Genomic DNA, 22,625 nt, shown 5'->3' on the forward strand with positions numbered 1-22,625 from the left:
AAGAGTGAAGTTTTTGAGTGCTGAGATTGGTGTGGGTGGGTGGTAAGAAGGCAGGAGCAGGAGCAGGAACTGGGCTGGAACGAACAGGAGGAAGGTGAGACGGAGGGAAGTCGGGAGCGCGGCTGATTGACGCGTCGCGAACCAGCGAGCAGAGAAATGGAGGACAAGTAAAAATCAAAATCCCGTAAGAAGAGAATCTGTTCCGCGATACATGCCTCGTCGCAATCTGAGAAGGTTGTCGGATGGCGGGAAGCTCGAAATCGTGTGCCACATCAAGCCCAGTGCGAGGCTTCGATGGTTTGCGGATGTTGTTGGTTTTGGGGGAAAGACGAAATCCGAAAGGTTTTCGAGGGGAAACGGGTTTTGGCTGAAGAGGGAGACGCGTCAGGTCGCTAGAGTTGAAGAAGGTGTCGGGCTGAGTTCAGGGAACCAAGCCTTGGAAGCGAAGTGAAAAGTTTTCTTTCATTCTTTGATTTGTGTTGACACAAACGGAAGGAGCAACCAAATTTGGGGTGATGGAAGCGATTAGCAGACTTTTCAAGGAAGACACAAGATCAGCATGAGGGGCCCCAGGAAGTGCACAAAGAATCACTCATGCCAAAATGAATAATGGAGACCACAATCTCATGATTCAAAGTGATGTCTACCTAGAAACAGCCCATACAAAGTGCGGGTTCCATAACTAGAGCTTGCGGCCTACAGCAAAGGCAGCAAGGACGAACACAGTGAACCACGCAGCGAAGAACATCGTCTGCATGATAATCCGAATCCTCTGCTCTAAGCTGAACCAACGCTGCAACTGCTTCATCCCCTCCTCCAAATTGCGGAGGTCTCGCTCGAGTCTCTTCAGATTCTCATCCAGGGTGTTTATAGCAGCAATCTCCATGGCTTGCTCACAACTGATGAGATCAATTTGATTCATCCAAGCATCGACAACATCCGGCTGGGGTCCAAGGTACGCGTGAGGGTGACTGGTCGCGTTGAATGCAGCGGACTGAGCGGCCTCCCGTTGAAGCAAGGCGTTGAGCAGCGCCTAGCACACAGCCAGTCAGCAAGAACGCCAGAATACCATCAATACAAGCTCACAAATTCCTGGGCCGACATCTCAGTCTCGTAGACTTCATATCCAATGGCCGACTCTAGGGTATTCTCGGTGGCATGAGTCTGCTCCTCCCTGCGGTTTTGGACACCAGGAGCACCCTGAACAGAGACGACATTCTGCGGGCGAGATGCCATTCTGAGTGGAGGTTCGGTATGTCTGTGGTGCCAGTAACATGTGAGCCGAGTTCAAACTGAGTGTTACGGGTTGCTGGCTTACCTGGCGCTGATGCGACTGTTGGTAAATTGTTGGTCGGCAGCGATATGATCGCGTTTGAATGTGCTGAATTTCTTTCTGGCCCAAACAACAAATAAATCAGAAGATTATTTGTTTGGGAGGAAACTGGTTCCCTTGGCTGGGCCACTGAAGAAGAAAGTTGAGTGCTGTGTTTGTTGTGAGATGTGGGCGGCGCGAAAGACTGAGCCCAGCCAACCACTATTTCGGGCTGCAGGTGAAGTTGAAGTAAAAGCGAGGAAGGTGAGCTGAAATGGCAAACGCTTTTGCGTCCAGTGTTATGACGTCAAGCCGTCCTCTGCGCTTGTGGTTGTGAAAGGGAAGAGATACCTTGGGCAAGGCAGGAGCGAAGGGAAAATTGGCAATAACGGTCTGCTCGAAGACTTCGAGGGGGCAGTCGGCTGAAGGCACTGCGATCCTCGATAAATCGGATTGAATTTCAGGAGAGGTTTGTTATGGCGCGTCCTAGGTTCCAATGCTACGTACGATATCCATCAGAAACTTGTCAAACTACGGCCTCGGTCTCTGCAAACGGAATTGTACTGTGTACACCTAAAGTGTTTCTCGCCCGAACCCGATCTTCCAAGCGACATCTTCATCCAGCTTCACCCCTCAAGCATATCAGTCGCGAGTGAGGTGAAGCAGGATATACATGAGGGCAACCATGGCGAAGCCACCGAACAGCATGTGGTGCTTCTGAGGGAGCGCGGCCAACACGCTCTCCATGAGATCTTGGCGGTCAATAACACCCTCGAGCCGTCTCTGGAGAACGTTGTCCACCTCCTGGAGTCTGACAAGCTGGTCGCCAAAATGCTTCTTCAGGGCTTTGAGCTCGTGGGCATTGGACGCGGCGAGCCGATCGAATTTGTCATCGATTCGCTGGCGATCGTATTCTTGACGTGTGCGGAGGCCACTGAGGTCTTCCTGCATTGTCGTGTGCACCATGCGGATTGCTTCGATGGCGTCAGCGTTGACTGCGGATCGCTCTGAATTGACTGCGTTGCCGGTCAAGGCCTCGAGAGCGCGCTTGTCGGCCAGGTTGGCGAGCTCCGAGAGATCGCCCCACTTCTTGCTGAGGCTCTTTTTTCCCTGCTCGAACTCCTTCTTGAAGATACGTCTCTGGATGACCTCCTGGTCCTGAACGAGAATGGTTCGTAGAACTCTGGCCTTCCACTTCGCTTTGAAGTCGTCGCCGCCGTCTTGGTCGCTTTCAAGTGGCCCGATACCATGTTCATCGTTGGCCTGGCATCCGGTAAGTACTTGAACATGAGTTTCAAGCATCAAAACAGTTGTAACTGACCTCAGGTTGGAGAGCAGCATGGATGAATTCATCCGAAATGCTGATATCCATGATGTTGGACGTGTCCTGTGTCTTCGACCCGTCAGCAGCCTTTCTTCAAAGGTCCTACAGGTAAACCATTCTCGAGATCCTCAAATGCCCGTCTTCGGTGCTGTGCCCTGCATCTTTGCGCCATTCTGAAGTTTGTTCCACAAAGAGCTGGACTCTTCGACGTTCCCGAAGCACGTCTCGTGCTTGGTTAGAGCAGAGACACTTCTCCAGAAACACACATTGAAGTGATTGTGCCGGGTGTGACTCAGACAAAACACGGCGAACCCCCCGAAACAGGAGATTGGGGGATCGCCTCAGAACCTGTTGCCCGTGACCACCATCGGGGCAGTCCAGAGTATGGCATTAACCCTGCTGGACCGACCCAAATCCCCAAAGGGAATTGAGGCAGGGATCTTTGCACCGTTGAGACTGAAGGTTGGCGCCCCTGCCCAGTGTAGGGTGGTTTGCAGCGACCAAGCATGCCTCAGCCTTTCCGGGCTCCCGACCATCCCTTTCTTAGGGCCCAGCAGGGCAAGACTGGCAGACCAGCGTGAAGACGGACAAGAAAAACGAGATCGGGTCCTCAAACAAAGTGAAATGCGGGCTTACCTCGGTGGCAGAATCGTCGGGGGAGGGATGGGCGTCACCCTCATCAGCGGCGCGGTTGCCGAGGCCGAGGCCAGGAATCAAGCTGGGTGGAGTCGAAGGCATCTCGAAGTCGATGGCTGCGATCAAATCGATAGATAGGGATTTGTCGTTGAGTCGCAAAGTGGTGACGGTTCGCGATGCTGAATTTCCTCAACCTTCAACCGCGTTTGGTGGTTAGCAGTGGTTGGACGGCTTGGGAGAAGATGGAAGGAGAAGAACAAGGAGGGCGAAGAAGAGAGAAGACGGTGAGATTTGCTTTGTTTTGGGTGCCGCCTCGAAGAGGAGTGTCGCGCGTGGGACGTGGCGCGTATCCAGGTGAGAAACGCACTGGTGAAAGCGCGCGTGTGGATGGGGAGGGCGGATTTGGGATGGAAAGCGAGAAGGGAAGTCGCGGAGCAGCTTAGGCAGAAAAACATCTTCAACGGCGCCATCCATCTAAAAGACGTTGCGGCTGTTGAAAACCGAACAGAGTGAGAAAGACAGACTTACATGGATCTTGGGCAACGAGGGGCAGAAAATGGGCAGAGTGGCGACGGAAGTTGAAGTGAATGGCCTCGTTCCGCAGCCCATTCCTCGCGAATGGATGTGGGGTTTTTCAGAGAAGAAGAAGAAAATCGGTTATCAGTCAGCCAGGCGCTCGTTGTTGATGGGCAAGTCAGAGGGAGACCGGTGGCCATGACCAGACGGGGTTGGGAGCTTCAAGGTGAGGCCTGAGGCGGCCGTAGGAGTCGACGCGGTGCCGTGGCAACGCGAAGATGGAGGACCGATTGTGTGTAGGTAGGTGGGTGGGTAATTGCGGTGGTTTTAACGTGAGAAAGCTTCTGCCTGGACGACCCAACGGCCTCGACCATTCTATGGTCTCCCGGTCATCCATTGCTTGAGGTGAACAAGTCAAAGTGCCTCCATGAAAGCAGACTTGGCCTCGTTTAAGGAAGGAGCGGCCGATCTGGATTTTTACCAACATAGCGTCAAACGACTTTTTCACGGTGGACCATCATATCATAAACTTGCATAAACTTGATGATATCTCTGGCTTCTCCCCTCGATCTCGACACGTAGCTTTGGTGTTGTCCAGATACACGTTGCAAAGGTGCCTACTCGCGGCGGCGGACGTCCTTGATCGCAATGGTAAAGGCCATGTCGATGATAACAATAAGACCGGCCATAACCGCGAAGAGCCAAATGACCCGATCTAGGTGATCAACGCGCTTTTCGAGATCGTCGAGGCGCAGCTTCACGAGATCATACTCATCGTCATGTTCAAACTCCAGCCATTCCGCTCTCTCCTCGCGACGCTTCTCTCGCTCTTCGTGGCGCTTCTCTCTCTCTTCATGACGCTTCTCCCGCTCCTCGTGGCGCTTCTCCCTCAGCTCATGGACCTCCTCTCTGTGCTTCTGCTGGTCAAGAAAGTCCTTGATGGCGGTGCCGACGTGTTGGCTAACGTTGGTGTTCTCATGGATGACGGTGGAGCTGCTCTTTGGGAGTCTCTGGGCTCTTTGGAAGACTTTGATGGCGAGAATCTCCTGCTGGTCATCAAGCGGCTCCTTGCCGAACTCGAGTCGCTCCTGATTTATCTCCGCTAGCATATCGGCGAGGCCCACGGTAGGGCCGCGAAGCTCCTGGCAAGTGTCACTGCTGGTGTTGGTGAAGTGGCCCTGTGCGAAAGAAAACGAAAGTCAGCTTAATATTTCGCAGCGAGATATTTCTATCTCCTGGTTTCGAGACGGCAGGGGCAAAAGTCCCAGCAGGGTGTGGCGAAGACGTACCTCAGGGCTGGTCGACTGAAGCCGATCACGACGACAGTAGCCAGCCTGGCTATCCAGGCGACCAAAGCCTGAGAACTCAGACTGGTTAACTTGATCTTCCTGCATTATGAACTTATCGTCTGGGGTCGTCTTTCTGGGGTTCGGTAGCTCAGATCATGACTTCCAAAGCCAACGGATGCGTGGTGCTTGGCCAAGACTCAAGGGACTTGAAATCTGTGATAGCGCGGTTGAGGAACTCAAACAATTGGTCAAAGGAAGGAACTTTTTTGACTGGACGTCAGCTTCTGGTGCGAGGAATTTACTTGTTGTGTGCAACTTTGCTCAGAGGGCAGAAGACAAAGGTGGAGATGGAGGGAGAGGGTGGTGGCAGTCCAAGGGCAGAACAAAACGAGGTTGGTCCACCACATAAAGGTCGCAGCCTGGTACCCAAGCAGAAGGAGCTAGAAGTTGAATATCTCAAGCAAAAGTCCAGTGCCTATGACGTAAGCAGGGTAAAGTAAACAAAGCTCTGTGATATACTCAAGACGCGTGAGAGATGCTGAAAGTGAAATGCCAAGTGGGACCACGCAAGAGAGAAGTCACACTGATTTCCTCCTCTCAAAGGAGCGCGTTCACCTCCATCACAAGTTTAGACCAAAGACAGTTGACTTGTCTGCCGTCTCATTGTTTTTCCTTGCCGCCTTCCTCCCATCTCAGTTTTAAGCCACCACCAGGATCCCAAAAACCAACTTCATCTGGTCCTACTGTCACCTGCCTCACTCCCAGTCGTCACTAGAGAATATTGCCATTGCCAACTTCACTGTCGTCAGGTATGTGCAAACTTTCATCTGGTCGTTTTTCTTCCACCAGGACAATGCGCAGTCCCATATGGTGTTCATCATCCATTGCTGACGCGCAGAACAGCACCATGACCCAGATCAATGGCTCCGAGAACAAGGGACCTGCTGCCCGAGGCAGGGAGAAGACCATGGAAGACTATGCTTAGGAAGCGTTTGTCGCTGTAAATCTCCGCATGGCTCAGAATGTCAGTATTCTTCTTTTTCACTGAACCGGCCAATAGCTGACTGATCCGCAGGGCCACCCCCGTCCTCAGTCAGAGGTAGCTGCCCGCGTCATCGCTCATCTGCGCGACTTGCTCGACCGTCAGTGTGCTCAGATGGTCGCCCAAGAGATTGCCCATCAGCAACAGATTGCCGAGCTCAATGACAACTTCCACAAGCAGTTAGTGGAGCAGCAGGTCGTCGCCAAGGCCGAGATTAACCGTGCCTGGGAGCTTTGCGACACTCAGATGGCGGCCGTGGCCGACTTGATGGCTGAGCAGAACAAGAAGCAGAAGTAGGAGATGGGTGATTGGCAATGCTATGGTATCGACAATGTCACCCATGGAAGGCCGGTTGTGGTCTGAACAACCTTCTCTGTTGGCAACAAGTGGCAGTCGCACTTCATAGGAATACATCAGAGGAAGGACCTTCCAATACTCATCCGTTTTCAAGTTTTTGCATGTTTATGAGGCACTTGTTTTCCATCCATTCCGCCTCCCAATGACGACCTTGCTGGGTTCGGCTGGCACTCTCGCCTTCCAGATACCTCTTGGAATAAATCCCAGAGGCCTTTTGCTTTGATAGATGTCATCCTAATATAGTATTCTTGGTCCCGTGTCGCTGTCAGCAGCGGGCACCAAAGCCCATCCATGTCTGCTTCAAACCCAACCTTGGAAGTCTGGAACCTTTCAACGTTCGCTCCATCCATGGTGAACTTTGATAAGCCACCTTTGCAACCACGTCAAAGGTTCTATAAAACGATGCGAATTTTTACACAGACGCCTTTCTTTTTCTTCTCCTCTGCACATCCCCATCACAGTATCGCAATTACATTTCCCTGCTTTCTCCTTCCGTAAGTGCCGTCTAAACGCTTTTTTGATATGAGGACAACAGATCCCACACGGCAATACGCCTAGAGCTTGAATTATCTTCTTTGCAGAAAACCTTGCTAACGAATCTCGTAATTAGATCGTCCCGCCCCAGCGTACGGATACCCGAAACGAGATTGAAAGAAAGTTTTCACAGACAAAGCTGTAAGTTGAAGGTGTCTCAAAGAACTTCTCATCCTGAATTTCGTGTGCTCTCCACAATCTGTCATTTCTCTCGGCCTCAAAGTAAATCATGCTGAATGTTTGTCACAGATGAACAAGATGGAGACCTTCGGCGACTTCGAAATCGTCGATGTACCCAAGTACACCGAGGCCCAGCTTGCGGCCAAGATTGCCGCCAAGGACCAAGAAATCGCCGCGCTGAAGCGACGACACGAGGCCGAGTGCATCGAGATCGAACTGGCCAAGGTTTCCGAGGAGAACGAAGAGATTGCCGCGCTGAAAGAAGCGCAGGAAGCTGTGGTCGACAAATATAAGGAAATCCACGCCCTTAAGATGGCTCAGAAGAACAAAGAATTCGCCGCGCTCGAGCAACAACACGACGAGGAGTGCGCCGAATTAGACGCCTTGATTTCCGAGAAAGATGAAGAAATCACTGAGAAGGACAAAGAAATGGCCGCGCTCGAGCAACAATACGACGACGAGTGCGCCAAAGTAGACGCTTTGATTGCTGAGAAAGACGAAGAGATCGCTGAGAAAGACGAAGAAATCGCTAAGAAGAACGACAAAATCGCTGAGAAGAACGACGAAATTGCCCATAAGAACGACGAGATCGCTGAGATGGATGAGGAAATTAATGAGATATATGACGAAATGTTTGAGAAGACCGACGAAATCGCTAAGAAGGACGAGGAGATTGCTGAGAAGGACGAAGAGATTGCCAACAAGAACGACGAAATTGACAGGATGCACGAAGATATCATTCGGAGAGACGAAGTAATTGCCGATCAAAACGACGAACTCATTGAGAAGAACCAAGAAATTACCGACAAGAAGGACGAAATTGCTAAGAAGACCGAAGAAATCGCCAAGAAGGACGAAGAGATTGCTGCGCAGAAGCAACAAAAGGAAGCTGTATGCGCCAAGTACATGAAAATCCACACCGATGCGTTGGCCCAGAAGAATCAAGAAATTGCCGTGCTGCGGAAAGAGCACCAAGCCGGAATCGCCAAGTGCATCGAAGACGCAGCCGCCAAGCGCGCCGAAGAGCTCAAGAAATTCCAATACAATGCTCAAAGATCTCTCGACCAACACAAAAAGGAGAGCGAGGATTCCCAGAAGCTCATCCACAGCATCATCAATGCTAAGCTGGCCGAAAGCAAGGGCAAGCTCATCAAGGAGCGTTCAGATGCTGCGGAGCTGAGACGTGAGCTTGAGGAGGAGCGTTCGACTTCTACGAAGCTGAGAAATGAGCTTGAAACCCAAAGAAACAAAAGCAATGCTGCCGCGAGCGATCTTGAGAAGAAACACAAGCAGTATGTCGAGTTTCTTAAATCCGACATTCGGCAGCTGAGACTTGCGCTGTCAGACTGTTATAGTGACGATGACGACGACTTAGGATTTGGTCACTTTGACTAGCGCGTCTGCGTGTTAGATATGTAGTGGGGCGCAACATCTAAACTCATGCCAAAGTGCGATGATCACAGGTTTTTAAACCACTTCGCCCATCATATGCGTCGCATAAGACAACCTTTCTGAAGGATAGCCTTCTGGCAACGTATTTGGCTTGTTCAGGACGGTGCCAGAGTAACACACCAAAGTCTGCTTATTTGGCTGCTTCCCCAAAGGATATATCAATGAACCATAATTAGTGATAGTAATTCAACTACATATATCCTACGCAAACATTCTTCTAATCATCGGTGCGGCCCCAGTCAGACGTTGGCAGAGGGCTTCCCAGCAATGACGTTCACAAGGACTTGTCTGTGAGGTCTTTTGTAACATTCGAAGACATGAACATGACTTGTTGCAAACAGATGCCACAGGCTGGCCAGCCGAGAGAAGTCGCATGATCATCGACTCGATGACAGAAGAACAGAGATTTCACTTGAAAACAACCTTTGGAGGTTTGCAACAGCAGAAGTATCATCTTCAGAGGCCATCCGCCAAGTGGCAGCAGCGCCGCATACATGCTCATCCGCGGCACCTAGTATCGAGTGCTGTCTTTGCGATATTTCATGAGAGATATCGATTTGGCTCAGTCATCAATCTACATGTTTCCTGAATGATTACAGGAACGAGCAGGACGGATATAATGAAAGGAGGCGTCGCCGGTGGAACCGGACTTCACTATCATTAACTCCGGACCGTGCCGCACAGCTGCGGGTTAGTACCGGTGCCGCTCCGGCGCCTTCCTGTTGATATTTGGAGCATCTTTTGCTCATACGAGCCATTTCAAAAAAGAATTCAGCTTAACAAGCCATCGCCTTCTGCTCCACATCGAATCGCAAGCCTCGTCTGTTTCCCATCCACTTCATCAGTACCACCGCAACCACCATGGCTGCAGCAGACAAGAAGCTCGTTTTTATCACCGGTAAGTCCCTGTCATGAATACATGAAACCAGTCACTGACACGAGGACAATTTGAAGGCGGGAACCAAGGTGTAGGCTACGAGACGGCTAAGAATTTGCTGCTCTCGTCTGCCGATTACCTCGTGATTCTCGGAAGTCGCGATTTGACGAAGGGCGACAAAGCCGCGAAGGATTTGCTGTCTACTCCTGGAGTCAAAGGCACCGCTTCTTCAGTGCAGATAGATGTAACAGACGACACCTCCATCAACGCAGCGGCGAGCAAAGTCGAGTCCGAATACGGGCGTCTCGATATCCTCGTCAACAATGCTGGCATCATATCGATGGCCAGCCCGCCTACCACTGCCGCCTTTAGAAAAGTGCTGGACACGAATGTTGTTGGGGCTCTAGGCGTGACTGAGGCGTTCTTGCCTCTCCTTAGGAAGACTGCCCACACGCCCCCGCGTGTTGTCTTCGTCAGCTCCAGCATGGGATCCATCACTCACGCCGCCGACCCCTCTTCTCCTTATTACAACCCTCACGGCACGGAATACCGAGTCAGCAAGGCCGCAGTCAATATGCTCTTGACCATGTACGCTGCTCGCCTGAAGCCTGACGGGTTCCTTCTGCTCGGTGCCGATCCGGGGTTGTGCGCTACCAACTTCACTGGCGATCCCACCTCTTTGAAGAACAGAGGTGCTGCGGAGCCGTCTGATGGGGGTAAACGCGTTGCTACTGTAATTAGGGGCGAGAAGGACGAAAATGCCGGCCGTGTGGTTGGGGTTTATGGAGTATGTCCCTGGTAACGCAGCAATATCAGCGAATGACGAGCATTGCATGGTGGAAATGCCAAGCCTGGTGTTGTATGCAGCGTGTCTCCGTCTCGGTTCAAGATACAAATCTTCAACTTGAAAGTGACGCATCGCACCTATCGACTAGCCGTCTCAACGTGGATCGTAGAACATAATGTGACCATGTAAGACCTGGTGTATTTGTTTCGAGAGTGCCGCGCAAAACTACAGTCCCCAAGCTTTCGTACGCGAGCTCGAAGCGCCAGGATGTCGCATGCTGTACTCGCCTGGTCATGCCGGGTGAAAGAGGATGTCGTTCGCGCTGGCAATGAGGCCGACCTGAGGAGCAGTACATCTTGCGATGTCCCTGCGCGATTCACTCTGACTCCTTTTGGCGATGGAACTGATGCGTTGGTCAAAACAAGCATCCGGGTTGGAGATAAGATCTTGGGCAAGAGAGCCCTCATGGAAATGGGCGTTGTCGCAGTGTAAGGGCTGAAGACGATGTTAACTCGCCCGAGAAGTCTTAGATTATGTACATACATCGAACGAGTTTGAAGACACACGTCACTGATGACATTGAGTGATCTGGTGTGGATGGTGGCATGCAGGTCAGACGAGTGACGACGAAGACATCGCGACCGACCCGGAATCCACGCCAGCGAGGTATTAACCGCAACAACCTTAGATGGCGTTGGACGTGCTGAGATCGCCCCTCTCCCGGCTGGCTGGCTCGCCAGTGAGACAGCTGTAGCTTGAATCTGGAGATGGAGCAAGGCGGCCAGCAGCAGCGCACCCATGGGCAAGAGGCAGGTGCCCCACCCGCTCCTTCTCTCCTTCCCTTCTCTCGTCCTTCCTTCCTCAGCTGTCTCGTCTCTCGTCTATTCTTCGTCCCATTCACCACGGTCGCAGCTATAAAACCCACCTCCCACATACTCAACCTCCAAAAAATATCTCCTTCTTCCCACAACAACACGAACAAAACTTTGACATCCAAATCACAACACGCCCAAGACACTTCAAACATTCCACACCACCAATCAAGTAAGCTGCCTCTCTCTGCCCACGCGCTTGCCTTTCGCGCTTCTGTTCAGAATCACCTTGCTGACGATCAAACCTCTCTTGTGCGCGCAGACTCTCGTCCACGCATACATCAACAAGATGCGTTTTGCAGGCAAGAACACTCCCAAGTCCAACGTGAGTACTGTACCATCTCTTGTTCCCACACCCTCTGCCCTTTTGTCCCTGTCCTTCATCTCTGTCATCTGCCTTTGTCGCCATTTTATTCAGTTCAAACACTCACAAGATGGATGCAAAACAGGAAAGACTTGACGACTATGAACTTATCGACGTCCCTCAGTGGTCCCAGGACCAACTTGACAGAATGATCGGAGAAGCGTGCGCCTCCCTCACCAAGGAGCTTGAGGCCAAGTTCCAAGCCAAGGCCGATGAGACGAAGGCCCAAAGTGAGCGTGTCTTGAACTCCAAGGTCATTGATCTCAAGTCGCAACACGAGGTCAAGATTTACGAACTCAACCGCATTCACGACAAGGACGTCGCTGTCCTCAAGGCCCAGCTTGCGACACTCGTCAAGGAGCAGGAAGGCCTTAAGAAGCAGCTGGCCGCCTCCAAGGAAGCTTACAAGCGCATCCAGAACCGCCTGGCCAACGAGTTTATCAAGAACTAGCCTGTGGAGGATCATCTCAGTAGCCTTCTGGCTGGGCGTTTGGGGTTGTCACAGGTGGTAAATTGGGCTTGGAGTTGGGGTTTTGCATTCCTACATAGGCAGTGGAGATTGACGACTCGACGTGAAGAATACAAACAGCAAGCTTCTGTCACTCTAGAAATTGGCTGTTGGCCACATTGTTACCCAAGTGACACGCTGACACCCAAGACTTGCGAATATTGATGATGTTTGGTCAAAGCCAGCTCACAGTCCTTTTTTTGCTTTGAAAAAGCCCTTCGTTCCTTCCTGTTGAACAAAAGAAGGATGACAAAAGCTCGGATCAAAGACCCAGCAAAAGCAGGAGCGCCCAAAGTGTCTGGATTGAATGACAGATGGGAAATACATATGGTGTACCCATTCGTCCCGTTCTACTCCAATGCGCCTGAAAATTCGATTCAGTATCAAGTGGGATGAAGTCGGACGTTGTCGCGGACGAACGCCAAGCCGGAGCCGGAGTGGAGGAAGGAGACAAGGGTTGGAGGTACACGGCGATGTACCTTCCCTACCTTAGCCCGACCGCTCCAGACTTTTAGGCGGTGACCCGATCTGGCACCCCTGCACCTCCACACCGAGGTCGGCGGGGCAGTTTTCTCGGTGAACAACAATTTTATTTTCCCATCCCGCCCGCCTCAGCCAGCATCCTCATCACAGCCCGGCAAAAAGACAAGTCCACCAAGATCCTCCAAACGCTCGTTCAACCACCCCAACCGCTGTCCAATTGAGCAGGATATGCTCAAGCCCCCTTCATAATGGCATCCCAAGAACAAAACATGCCGTTTATCAAAAACCTCGCCTCCAGCGGTTCGTCCACCTCCCGTCGCAAAGCTTCGCCTGCCCGACACGATTGAAGAGACACCCCAAGCTGACCAGACTACCCCCTCAAACAGACCGCAAACTCCGAACCCAGGCCCTGACCTCACTCCAAACCTTCCTCGGCTCCCACCGCTCCCTCACCCGCATCGACGCCCTCAAGCTCTGGAAGGGCCTCTTCTACGCAATGTGGATGTGCGACCGCGCCGTCCCGCAACAGAACCTCGCCGCCCAGCTCGCCTCCCTGACCGCCTGCCTGCAGAACGCCGACGTCTCCACCTGGCTTTCCGCCTTCTACGAGACAATGTCCAAGAACTGGACCGACATCGACGTCCTCCGCATGGAAAAGTTCCTCCTCCTCGTCCGCCGCACCTTCGCCTCGGGCCTGACCTGGGTCAAGGAGGGCGACTACGCCGAGGGGCGCGCCGACGCTCTCGCCGGCGTGCTGGCCGAGTGGCCCTTTGAGGTCGAAGGCGACCTGCGCAAGGTGTCCATCGGGCTGCGCCTGCACGGCGTGGACATCTGGGTCGACGAGCTCGAGCGGACGGAGATTATCAAGGAGGGCGCCAGCGAGAAGGCTGTCGCGTTCGCCAAGAGGGTCAGCAAGCTCGTCGAGCCGCTGAAGAGGTCGCCCATCAAGACTGTCCGCGTCAAGGCGGCCGAGTCGCTGGAGGACGAGAGGCTGCCTTGGGTCGAGTCCAAGGAGGAGGAGGACAAGGACGCTGCGGAAGAGGAGGACGACGGCGAGTGGGGTGGCTTTGACGACAAATGAGCAGGCTGCGGCATGACTTGGATCTTGTCTTTGCATTGTACGGTGAACACGGCGTTTTTGGGTCTAGAACGGAAGGCGGCAAAATCACTTGGTATTGATCTGGGACTGCTTCAGAGGGGTGATGGGGACCGAAAAGAAAAGCAATTGTATTTGCTCAACGCTGTTCTATAGTATACATTGATATCCAATGGCTGCATTGCCGGCCGGGGCCTGTCTTGGCCCGGTGGCGACGGTAACGCTTCTTCCCATCTTGGTCTATCTGGGTATCTCGACTTTTTGAAAAACACTGCTCCCTACCGCTATTACCTCAGCCACTGCTGACCGTCAAAAGTAATCTTGAAAAAGTAACTGGAAAACGTGAGACAAGCCACTATGCCATTGATGAAGGCGTGCAATTGTCTGCGAACGGCCTGGGCGACCCAAGCCACGGCTCGCGCCGTCACATCAATCGGTGCCACAGCACCTAGTGCAACGAAGAGGGCTGCCTTCTTGCAGGTGGCTTCCTACGCCATGATCCTGTTACCGATAGTGATCTTGTCCCAGTTCGTGGGACCTGCTGCCTCGTAACCGCCACGCTTCGAGATAACCTTGCCGAGGCCTTGGTGGATCTCTGCCTGGAACGGCTCGAAAGGCACCTTTTCGCCGTCGATGCTGATGTAACCGTCCTTCTGGTTGCGCGGGGTGATGCGGTAGGCCGTAATCTTCTTGTACGAAACGAGGGGGTTGTCAAAGAACTGGCCGTTCTCCACTGACAACAGCATGCTCAGCTGAGAGCCGACCGACACATCGCCGTCTACACAGACAAGGTCCATGAGGCCGTCGTTGGCGCAGGCTGCAGCAAAGAAGTTGGCGTCGGCTGCCATGTACGCCATCTAGGTCGTGTTAGCAACAGCATGTTGTTAGGTTGGGAAGTAGACCTACATTTCCACAGTAAAAGTTGCCCATAGTGTCACTGGAAATCGACTCCCAGCCCTCCGGAAGGGCATCATTGATTGTACCATACCGCAACGGCGGCAAACCTTGGTGGGCATCTGGGCTCGACCCTGATTCGACAGGTGCCGCGTTGGGACCCTCGCCCAAGTTTGTTGCCGATGCGTTGCTCATCTTTTGCCTGTAATGCTCCTTGACTCCATGCTTGTCCTCAATTTCGACCTTCACAGCAAGATCGCAAGGGTAGCACTTCTTCTGGAAGATCCTTTGTAAAAAGCCAACTGTGAAGCGCGCGCCGCCCATCCATCGCAGGTGCTCCGTCCCCAGATCGCTCTCAGCCACAACGCCGAGGGCCTGGCTCAAGAAGCTCAGCAACCGCCTGTCCCCTTGTGTGATGCTGACGAGATCAAAGGGCGTTTCAACCCCCTTAATGATGGCAAGCGCAGCCAACGAGGGCCGGTATGTACCATAGAGGTTGCAGCTCATTGCATTGCCAGAGCCACAAGGAATATGCGAGACAGCGATCGTCTGCAGAGCATGGAAGGCGTCGGGGCGGCTGCCAAGTCCGTTGAAGACCTCGTGGGCCAGACCGTCCCCAGAGCATGTAACAATGGTGTCGAAGGCGTCCACATCGATGGCCTGCGCAATATCCACAGCTTGACCCTGCCGTTCCGTCTTGACCACATCGATTGGCATGCGCGCCGCCTTGAACAAAGGTTCACAGTCCACATCCCACTTCTTCTGCGCGCCTCCTGGACCGGCGTGAGGATTCACCAGGACCTTGGCCCTCTTGCATCGCTTCGCCGGCCCGTAAGCTCTGGTCAGGAGGTTGTCGGCCCATGTCTTGACGTCGGGGGTGTCGGCATCGGCGACGTTAAAGATCCACTGCGCAGCTTGCACTCTGTGCTTGCCAACGTATTTGGCGTAATCGATAGTGAGGGTCTGGCCGGCGAGTTCGACCCACAGGACGTTGTAAAGGGGGATTGTGGACGTCGGTGGTGCTGCTGTGAGGGAGGGGGTTAGCTACGGCAGACGGACAATTCGGCTCGGGCAGGAGTGCCTACCTGGTGCGCCGAAGGAGGCGAAACTGCACGTACGACTGGTTTTCTTTGCTGTCGGGTCTGTGGGCAGTCAGCGTCTCAGGCGCATCACGAAGCTACAGATCAACGCACCATTTAAGACGAGGTTCTCCGAGTCCAAGACTAGGGACTTGACGCCGTCGACTTTGATGACATCGGGCAGGCCCCCTCGCGATGCGGGCTTGCCGTAGGACTGGGACGACTCGGAAATGGACTCGGGTACGGTCTGGGGGCTGCTCTGGTTGTTCGCCATGGCGGTGGTATCTCGACGGGCTCCGCGGAGCGCACTTCACATGCTACTGTGGACAGGGGGCGCGGTACGGACGGAACTCTCTCTCGGACGGGCTCGAACGAATCGACGGTCTCAATAAGGATTTCGTATTTCTAGAAGCTGGACGGCGGGACGAAGAGGAGATTGAAGCGACAGACGAGAACAGAATAGTAGCTGGACGTGGTGGTGAGGGGGTTAAAGGGAGCGATCAGTGTTAGCAGCGACGAGGCATTGTCAGTTATCGACTTTTTTTCCTCGGGGGTCCTTGCTCGCTGGGTGTCGTCCAGTTGCGTGCGTCTTGTAACTGCAGCTGTCGCGTCGGGGGCCGTCGCAGTTCCTCTCGAGCATGAATGATCCAGGGAGGAAAAGGAATGAGGTCAAATCCGGGGGAGGGAGAGGGAGGAAGAGGCGAGGACAAAAGGGCGCCGAGCGCAGGAGCAACGCCGGCACAGGAACGGGTCAGAAGGAGCAAGAGCAAGTGCAAGTGCAAGTGCAAGTGCAGGTCCCGAGGCAGGAGACACTTGGAGCAGCAGCATCGCGGTGGAAGTGGAAGGCGCCAGGCCAAACAGAGACTGGTCTGCGCGTGGAAGGCGCCCTGGTGGGTGGCACGGTGGCACGGATGGATCGGAGATTGAGACGCGGACGGGGAAAGGGCGCCGTTCGCTGCGGTAGGCAACGACTTTTAGTGACCTGCCTCGGTCAGCGTAGCGGGCAGTGTGAGCCACGGTATCGTGCTAGCAGCACCTGAGGGCGCAGACACCAAGGCAAGGTACCTTGAGCTGTGATAAGCACCGGCACGAGGCACACGGATGCAGCATTGGCACCTCAGCATAAGGTAGCACGTCCTGCAGCGTGTCCAGTGACTCTCATGCGCCGGGCCCGCGGCGTCCGTGCCGTCTTTTGTCTTGGTCCAGGTCTTCTGGTTAATGTGGTCTTGCAGCAGAAGAAGCAACAAGCTGTTCCTGGAACTGGAGAACCCCCTTGTCAAACTCCAACCAAGAGCCCAGCCCAGCCTAGGAGCAGAAGAGTTGCTCCTCTTCGGCCAGGGAGAAAAGAAGGCAAACGCCTAAATAAGTAAGCACCTTGTCGCCCTCGGTGGTGTGAGTAAGCCTGCAAGGCACATGTTGTCGAAAAGCGCTTCTGGCTACGCATCACCACCTACCTTACTTACCTAGTTCAGGTGCGTGGACGGCGACGTAAAGGGCAGTGTGCTCCGGACGGTCCTCGAGACGTGGCGTGGCATTCATCCAGTCGAATCGCCCTGTAGGCGTCCTCGGACGTGCAGCCGCATTGTGGGATAAACAGAGTTGGAGAAACCAACAAAGCCTTGGACGTGAACAAGACACACAAACGTCAGAGAAGAATGGAAACGAGCGAGAACAATGGACGAAACCCCTCCTCCACCTCACCTCCCGTCCCCTTGCTTTTGAAGCCCCTCCTCCAACGGCGAGAGATGGCATTCGGCGATTTCCATTGTTCCAAGGGCCAAATGCAGAGTGCGGGCGCGGAGATTCCCTAACAGGCGACACCCACTTTCTACACAGGTACACCAGCTCCAACGTTGTGACCCTGCACAGCCAATCATGTCTCCCCGTGACAGCTCAATCTGGTAATAATTGACCAATCAGATGTGGGCCGCACCGGCTGCATGCCGACCTGACATCGGCACCGGTGAGTCTCTCCCCCGGCCACGTCTATGGATCAATCTATCAAGCCAATCTCACTCACACTCACCTTTGACTCACAACAGCAGTGACTCAACATCAACCCGGATTTAACACTTTCTAGAGTCAATTGATCCCTCAAACCAACACTCCAGCTCTCACCACACGCCTCACACACAATCATCCCCGCCGCAATGGCCGCTCAACCTCCGGTCGCGGGGTCCGACGACGCCTCACTCCCCCTCATCGACATCAAGCCCCTCCTCAAGAAACTCTGGCCCGTCCCAGACGGCGGCCTCGCCGTCACCCCGGATGAGATCGCCGATGCCATCTCCCACTTCTTTACCCACCAGGTCTCCGACGCCCAGGCCGCCTCCCTCCTCATCTCCCTGCACTTCACCAATCTCGACCGCCGCGCCGATGTAATGGCCCGCTCCGCCCACGTCATGCGCCTCGCCGCCGCAAGGGTCGATTTCGACGACCTCGCCGCCGTCGTCCGCAAAAAGAACCTCGCCGAGGGCGCCTACGCCGGCGGCCTCTGCGACATCGTCGGCACCGGCGGCGACTCCCACAACACCTTCAACATCAGCACCACCGCCAGCATCCTCGCCTCCTCCCTGCTCCTCGTCGCCAAGCACGGCAACCGCGCCAGCACCTCAAAGTCCGGCTCCGCAGACCTCGTCAACAACATGCAGCCCCGGCCCCCCGTCCTCATGGCCGTCTCCCCAAAGACAATCTCCCAGGTCTACGCCGCCACAAACTACGGCTTCCTCTTCGCCCCCGTCTTCCACCCGGGCATGCGCTACGTCGCCCCCATCCGCAAGGAGCTGCCCTGGAGGACAATCTTCAACCTCCTCGGCCCCCTCGCCAACCCCGTCGAGGACATCCTCGAGGCCCGCGTCATCGGCGTCGCCCGCAAGGAGCTCGGCCCCGTCTTCCTCGAGGCCCTGCGCATCGGCGGCTCCAAGAAGGCCATGATCATCTGCGGCGACGAGGAGCTCGACGAGGTGAGCTGCGCGGGTCCCACCCAGGTCTGGAGGCTCAGCGCGTCGCCCGACGGCAGCGGCGACGTCGTGCAGGACCACTTCAAGGTGCAGCCCAGCGACTTCGGCCTCGGCACGCACCCCCTGAATACAGTCTCTCCCGGCAAGGAACCCGCAGAGAACGCCGAGATCCTGAGGAGGATACTGAGCGGCGAGATGGCTGATGACGATCCCATCCTGGAGTTCGTGCTCATGAACACGGCTACGCTGTTCGTGGCGTCGGGCATCTGCGAGGCCGAGTCGAGCAACATGGGCCCCGGCGACGACGGCAACGTCATCAAGGAGCGGGGACCCGGCGGAGGACGGTGGAAGGAGGGCGTGCGGAGAGCGCGCTGGGCCGTCAAGAGCGGCAAGGCTCTCCAACAGTGGACGTCTTTTGTCGACGTCACGAATTCGTTCGAGCAGTAAAGCTTTGTATAACACACAATCACAGGGAAATGGTACAAAAGGGGTTGGTTATTGATCAGGGTTGGAGGCGGAATTGGATATCACGGCCTCGGTACGGATGCGACATACAAAAATGCGCGACGGCTCCGGCAGAAATGGAGTCTCATAAGCTTTTGGTAGCCCTCTATCACAACTTTTTATGCACTGTATCCCGGACTCGATGACTTGCCTCGTCATCCCCGCCGTTGATGATGACCGCGGTCGTCCTGCTCCACCTTCCACGCCGCCGTCTCTAGTTTCGAGACCATGACGTCGCAAGCCTTCTCTTGCTCGATTCATCTGGCGCTTATCACGACACACTCTTTATGCGGGCGCCTTGAACTCGGACTTGATGACTTCTTGGACCTTGGCTGGTAGGCTCTCCAAGGCGGGCTTGATGACCTCGGCGAACTTGTGGGCGCGCTCCTGAACGCCGGCGTTGGACTCGTCGAGAGCACGCGCAGCGTTGAGAGAACGCAGGGCAAGAATGTACTTTTCTGTGAACATGTTAGCGCTGGACATTTGCCTGTCGTGGGTTCGGGCACCACTTACTGCGGCGCAAGTAGACGTCGAAACCGGCGAACTGGGCCTCGATGTTCTGGGGGCTGAATTGCAAAAGGGGAGTGACAAAACGCATGGCGGCGCTCAAGGGCTCGGCATCCAGAAGCTTCAATCCCAACGGGTCGTCGTCCTTCTTCTTGGGCTCCTCGCTCGCCTTCCCCTTGTTGGGGTCCTGCTTGGCTGCGCGCTCGGCTGCCTCGCGCTCCAGACGCTGTTGCTCCTTCTTGGCCTTCTTAGCTGCCTTCTTTCTCTCGGACGCATCGTCGCCGTTCGCAGCACCGTTGGCACCGTTAGTGGCCGGGCGATCAGCGCGCTTAAGGTAGATCTGAATAGCTTCAAGCGCCGCTTTTGAGTAGAAAGGATGGTCGCGCAGATGATCCTCCCACCTGACCATGTCAATGTAGGCGCGGATCTGGCCCTTCCGAAGAGAAAAGCTGTGAAAGTCGAACTGGTCTTCTTGCCACACGTCAAAAATGTTGTGAACGGTGTGGAATCGCTTCAAGGCCAAGGCGTCATCTCCCAGCCTGGCAGCAGCCTCTCCGTCCTCTGTCAAGAACCAAACACACTGCATATCCAGGAGATCTGCGAGAGGCCCACCAACCGTATCGGCCCTAGTGAAGAGGCCTACCGTCTTCAGAGCTTGCTCTCTCTCGTTGTTGCGCAGCTGGTACTTGGCGGCCTTCGTGTTGATGTAGCGATCCTTGGTATCCAGAAGGCGAGCCTGGTCCATGGTCTCAGAAGCCTTCTTGAGGTCGCCCTGGTGCTTGTATATCCTAGCCTTGGTCATGTGGAAGTCGACGCTGTCCTTGACCTTCTCAATGGCCTGGTCGATGTACTTGTGAGCTTGGTCCAGATCGCGGCTCAGATGGTAGTTGTAGTGTTGCGCCAAGAAGTATAAGGCGGCGGCCTCGCCCTTAGAGCGGTCGCCGTTGGCAGCTTCTGTGGCAGAGCTCTGCGACTTGATGTATTCCTGAGCGAGAGCCTCCAAGGCCTCCTTCTTGGCAGAGTCGGCGTAGAGGTGCTTCAGGTTGGCAAAGGTCGAGGGAACGCCCTTGTTGAACATCAAAGTGAGGTACTCCTTGGCGGCCGCGCGGAACTCGTCGCCTGCTGTCTGTTAGACGTCGAATCAAATGGCATATCCGTCAAACTTACCCGTGAGGAAGTTCAGAGGCAAACGGCGAGGGGCGTCTGAGCGAGGGAACTTCTTGGCGTATGTGTCGTAGACCTGCTTCCTGGCGTCCTTGTCACTGTCGGAGAAGGCGTGGGCCTTTTCCAAGCCCTCAAAGTAAGCGGGGCGGTCAGCGTTGCGCTCGACGAGAGCTTCCCAGGCAGCAATGGCCTCCTCCTTCTTGCCCAACTCCAGCAGGTACTTGGCGCGCAACTCCAGGTACTCCAATCTGTCGAGGTTCTGCTTGGCGGCGGACTCAAGGTGGTCCAAAGCTCTTTGGTAGTCGCCCTGCTCGGCAATGATGGTGTTCTTGTACATGATAGCCTCGGAGTTCTCGTAGTCGGCGCGGGAGGGGGTAGCTTTCAGGGTTCCTTCGTAGGTGGTGAGGACGTTCTCGGCAGCGGAAAGGTCGCCTGAGAGGTGGTGAGCAATGGCCAGCGCAGTCCAGCTCTGGCGCAGCTGAGGCCGAGCCTGGAGCATAGCTGTGCGGCTCTGGATGTAGCCGGCATAATCGCGCATCTGGACCTGAAGGATGGCCAAGTCTCGCTGGATCTGGGCAGATTCGGGCTCGAGCCTGAGCGCGAACTTGTATGCTTTGATAGCCTCCTCGTAGTTCTTGTTGGCGCGGTACAGCAGGCCGTAGACGTGCCAGCAGATGTGCGACTTCATGTCGACGGTCAGGGCCTCCTTGCCGAGCGCAAAGGCCTCGTCGGTCTTGCCCTGAGCATTCATGATCAGGGCCTTCATGGCCATGGTGTCGCCATGCTTGGGAACCTTCTTCAAGATGAGGTCGGCGGACTTGAGGCCGCGCTTGTACTGCTTATCCTCATAGGCGCGGATGACGGACCGAAAGAGGGAAGCCTCTTTCGCACTGAGAGGCTGTGGCATCGGGTTGGTGGTGGGGGGTAGATCGGCGCTCGACTCGGCGGGATTGCGATGGCAGTGAAAAGACAGCTGTCGAGGCGAATGTCTTGGACGAGGCTGAGGCACAATCAAGAGTCGTCGGAGGCAAAACTCTTCGGGTGCGTTTGCGGCTGCGGTGCGGGAGAGGGGTCCTCGTCGACGAAGGAGGGGCACTAATTTGGCTGCAGTCAGGCGACTGGACGGCTGTGCTCCTGGCAGAAATCGAAGAGGATGATTGAGATGCAGAGAGCAGGAGTCGGTTGTGTCGGGGACCGGGTCTCGTGCCTTGTGGGGGAGTGCGGTGGGATGGTGAGAGGTGACGAGAGAACGAGTCCACAATCGGAGCTGCAAAAGAGTCGAATCAACAGCAGCGATGAGGTTTAGGCCGGGTTGGAGACGCTTCGGCCACACAGATGTTCCAAGCCACACAGCGAGTAAAGTGCACCGCTGTGGTCCCGTCTTGTGGCTGCCGGCGGCGGCCGGGACTGTTTGGCGGCGGCGGCCCTGCTAAGAAACACGCTGTAGACACCTCAATCCAGGCACCTCAGTGGGAGGGAGCGCCAAACCCGAGTCAAAACCGATGAGGTGAGCCACCGGGCGGGCAGGCAATGGTGGGGCAAACTGGCCTGACTGTCAGTGCTCCCCCTCATCCAACTCACATTCACCACCTCACCCCATATGCACCCCCGTTCCAGCCGCAACGGCACTGCCAAAACCACCAGATCTTGGTGGGGGTGCAGTCCAAGGTTCATGAGCTGTAAGGTAACAAGTTGGGATGGCTGCCGTCGGCATGATCGGGAGCTTCAATGCTTAGGTGTCGTGCCTGCCAAGGCCAGAAGAGAGCTTGTGAGCCGCTGCATCAATCCCGATTCGTCCCCAAGCAATCCACGCTCATACTCCGAATGAGGGGTCTGTCTGCCAGTTTCCAAAAGTATTCTCATTGATCATTGTCGGGAGTGGTGGTAC

The 22,625-nt window shown here is 54.9% G+C and overlaps 10 protein-coding genes across 10 annotated transcripts; 5 read left to right on the forward strand and 5 right to left on the reverse strand.

Annotated features, from left to right (window-relative positions):
* Window positions 1–682: 682 nt before the first annotated feature.
* On the reverse strand, window positions 683–1,236 carry GCG54_00005858 (uncharacterized protein; the record flags this gene model as incomplete). Its single annotated transcript, XM_045405873.1, has 2 exons — window positions 683–1,033; window positions 1,087–1,236. The coding sequence occupies 2 exons, from the start codon at window positions 1,234–1,236 to the stop codon at window positions 683–685; spliced, it is 501 nt and encodes a 166-aa protein (XP_045264271.1).
* A 718-nt stretch (window positions 1,237–1,954) lies between these two features.
* Window positions 1,955–2,684, reverse strand: GCG54_00005859 (uncharacterized protein; the record flags this gene model as incomplete). The annotated part of the gene is made up of 2 exons (XM_045405874.1): window positions 1,955–2,575; window positions 2,634–2,684. 2 exons carry the CDS (start codon window positions 2,682–2,684, stop codon window positions 1,955–1,957), a joined length of 672 nt encoding a protein of 223 aa, XP_045264272.1.
* A 1,721-nt stretch (window positions 2,685–4,405) lies between these two features.
* Window positions 4,406–5,182, reverse strand: GCG54_00005860 (uncharacterized protein; the record flags this gene model as incomplete). The annotated part of the gene is made up of 2 exons (XM_045405875.1): window positions 4,406–4,966; window positions 5,078–5,182. The coding sequence occupies 2 exons, from the start codon at window positions 5,180–5,182 to the stop codon at window positions 4,406–4,408; spliced, it is 666 nt and encodes a 221-aa protein (XP_045264273.1).
* A 907-nt stretch (window positions 5,183–6,089) lies between these two features.
* Window positions 6,090–6,416, forward strand: GCG54_00005861 (uncharacterized protein; the record flags this gene model as incomplete). Its single annotated transcript, XM_045405876.1, has 2 exons — window positions 6,090–6,101; window positions 6,153–6,416. The coding sequence occupies 2 exons, from the start codon at window positions 6,090–6,092 to the stop codon at window positions 6,414–6,416; spliced, it is 276 nt and encodes a 91-aa protein (XP_045264274.1).
* Window positions 6,417–7,268: 852 nt separating this feature from the next.
* GCG54_00005862 (uncharacterized protein) lies at window positions 7,269–8,585 on the forward strand (the record flags this gene model as incomplete). Its single annotated transcript, XM_045405877.1, has 1 exon — window positions 7,269–8,585. The coding sequence occupies one exon, from the start codon at window positions 7,269–7,271 to the stop codon at window positions 8,583–8,585; it is 1,317 nt and encodes a 438-aa protein (XP_045264275.1).
* Window positions 8,586–9,503: 918 nt separating this feature from the next.
* Window positions 9,504–11,993, forward strand: GCG54_00005863 ((+)-neomenthol dehydrogenase; the record flags this gene model as incomplete). The annotated part of the gene is made up of 4 exons (XM_045405878.1): window positions 9,504–9,540; window positions 9,597–10,306; window positions 11,441–11,503; window positions 11,628–11,993. 4 exons carry the CDS (start codon window positions 9,504–9,506, stop codon window positions 11,991–11,993), a joined length of 1,176 nt encoding a protein of 391 aa, XP_045264276.1.
* Window positions 11,994–12,781: 788 nt separating this feature from the next.
* Window positions 12,782–13,614, forward strand: GCG54_00005864 (Ribosomal RNA-processing protein 1-like; the record flags this gene model as incomplete). The annotated part of the gene is made up of 2 exons (XM_045405879.1): window positions 12,782–12,833; window positions 12,920–13,614. The coding sequence occupies 2 exons, from the start codon at window positions 12,782–12,784 to the stop codon at window positions 13,612–13,614; spliced, it is 747 nt and encodes a 248-aa protein (XP_045264277.1).
* A 302-nt stretch (window positions 13,615–13,916) lies between these two features.
* GCG54_00005865 (Sphingoid long chain base kinase 5) lies at window positions 13,917–15,876 on the reverse strand (the record flags this gene model as incomplete). Its single annotated transcript, XM_045405880.1, has 4 exons — window positions 13,917–14,113; window positions 14,138–14,486; window positions 14,536–15,548; window positions 15,717–15,876. The coding sequence occupies 4 exons, from the start codon at window positions 15,874–15,876 to the stop codon at window positions 13,917–13,919; spliced, it is 1,719 nt and encodes a 572-aa protein (XP_045264278.1).
* Window positions 15,877–17,752: 1,876 nt separating this feature from the next.
* GCG54_00005866 (Anthranilate phosphoribosyltransferase) lies at window positions 17,753–19,009 on the forward strand (the record flags this gene model as incomplete). The annotated part of the gene is made up of 1 exon (XM_045405881.1): window positions 17,753–19,009. One exon carries the CDS (start codon window positions 17,753–17,755, stop codon window positions 19,007–19,009), a length of 1,257 nt encoding a protein of 418 aa, XP_045264279.1.
* Window positions 19,010–19,351: 342 nt separating this feature from the next.
* On the reverse strand, window positions 19,352–22,411 carry GCG54_00005867 (N-terminal acetyltransferase A complex subunit nat1; the record flags this gene model as incomplete). Its single annotated transcript, XM_045405882.1, has 4 exons — window positions 19,352–19,524; window positions 19,580–20,692; window positions 20,741–22,163; window positions 22,319–22,411. 4 exons carry the CDS (start codon window positions 22,409–22,411, stop codon window positions 19,352–19,354), a joined length of 2,802 nt encoding a protein of 933 aa, XP_045264280.1.
* Between the last annotated feature and the right edge of the window lie 214 nt (window positions 22,412–22,625).

The sequence above is a fragment of the Colletotrichum gloeosporioides genome (assembly GCF_011800055.1).
Source record: "Colletotrichum gloeosporioides strain Lc1 chromosome Unknown consensus_47, whole genome shotgun sequence".
NCBI classification, from domain to species: domain Eukaryota; kingdom Fungi; phylum Ascomycota; class Sordariomycetes; order Glomerellales; family Glomerellaceae; genus Colletotrichum; species Colletotrichum gloeosporioides.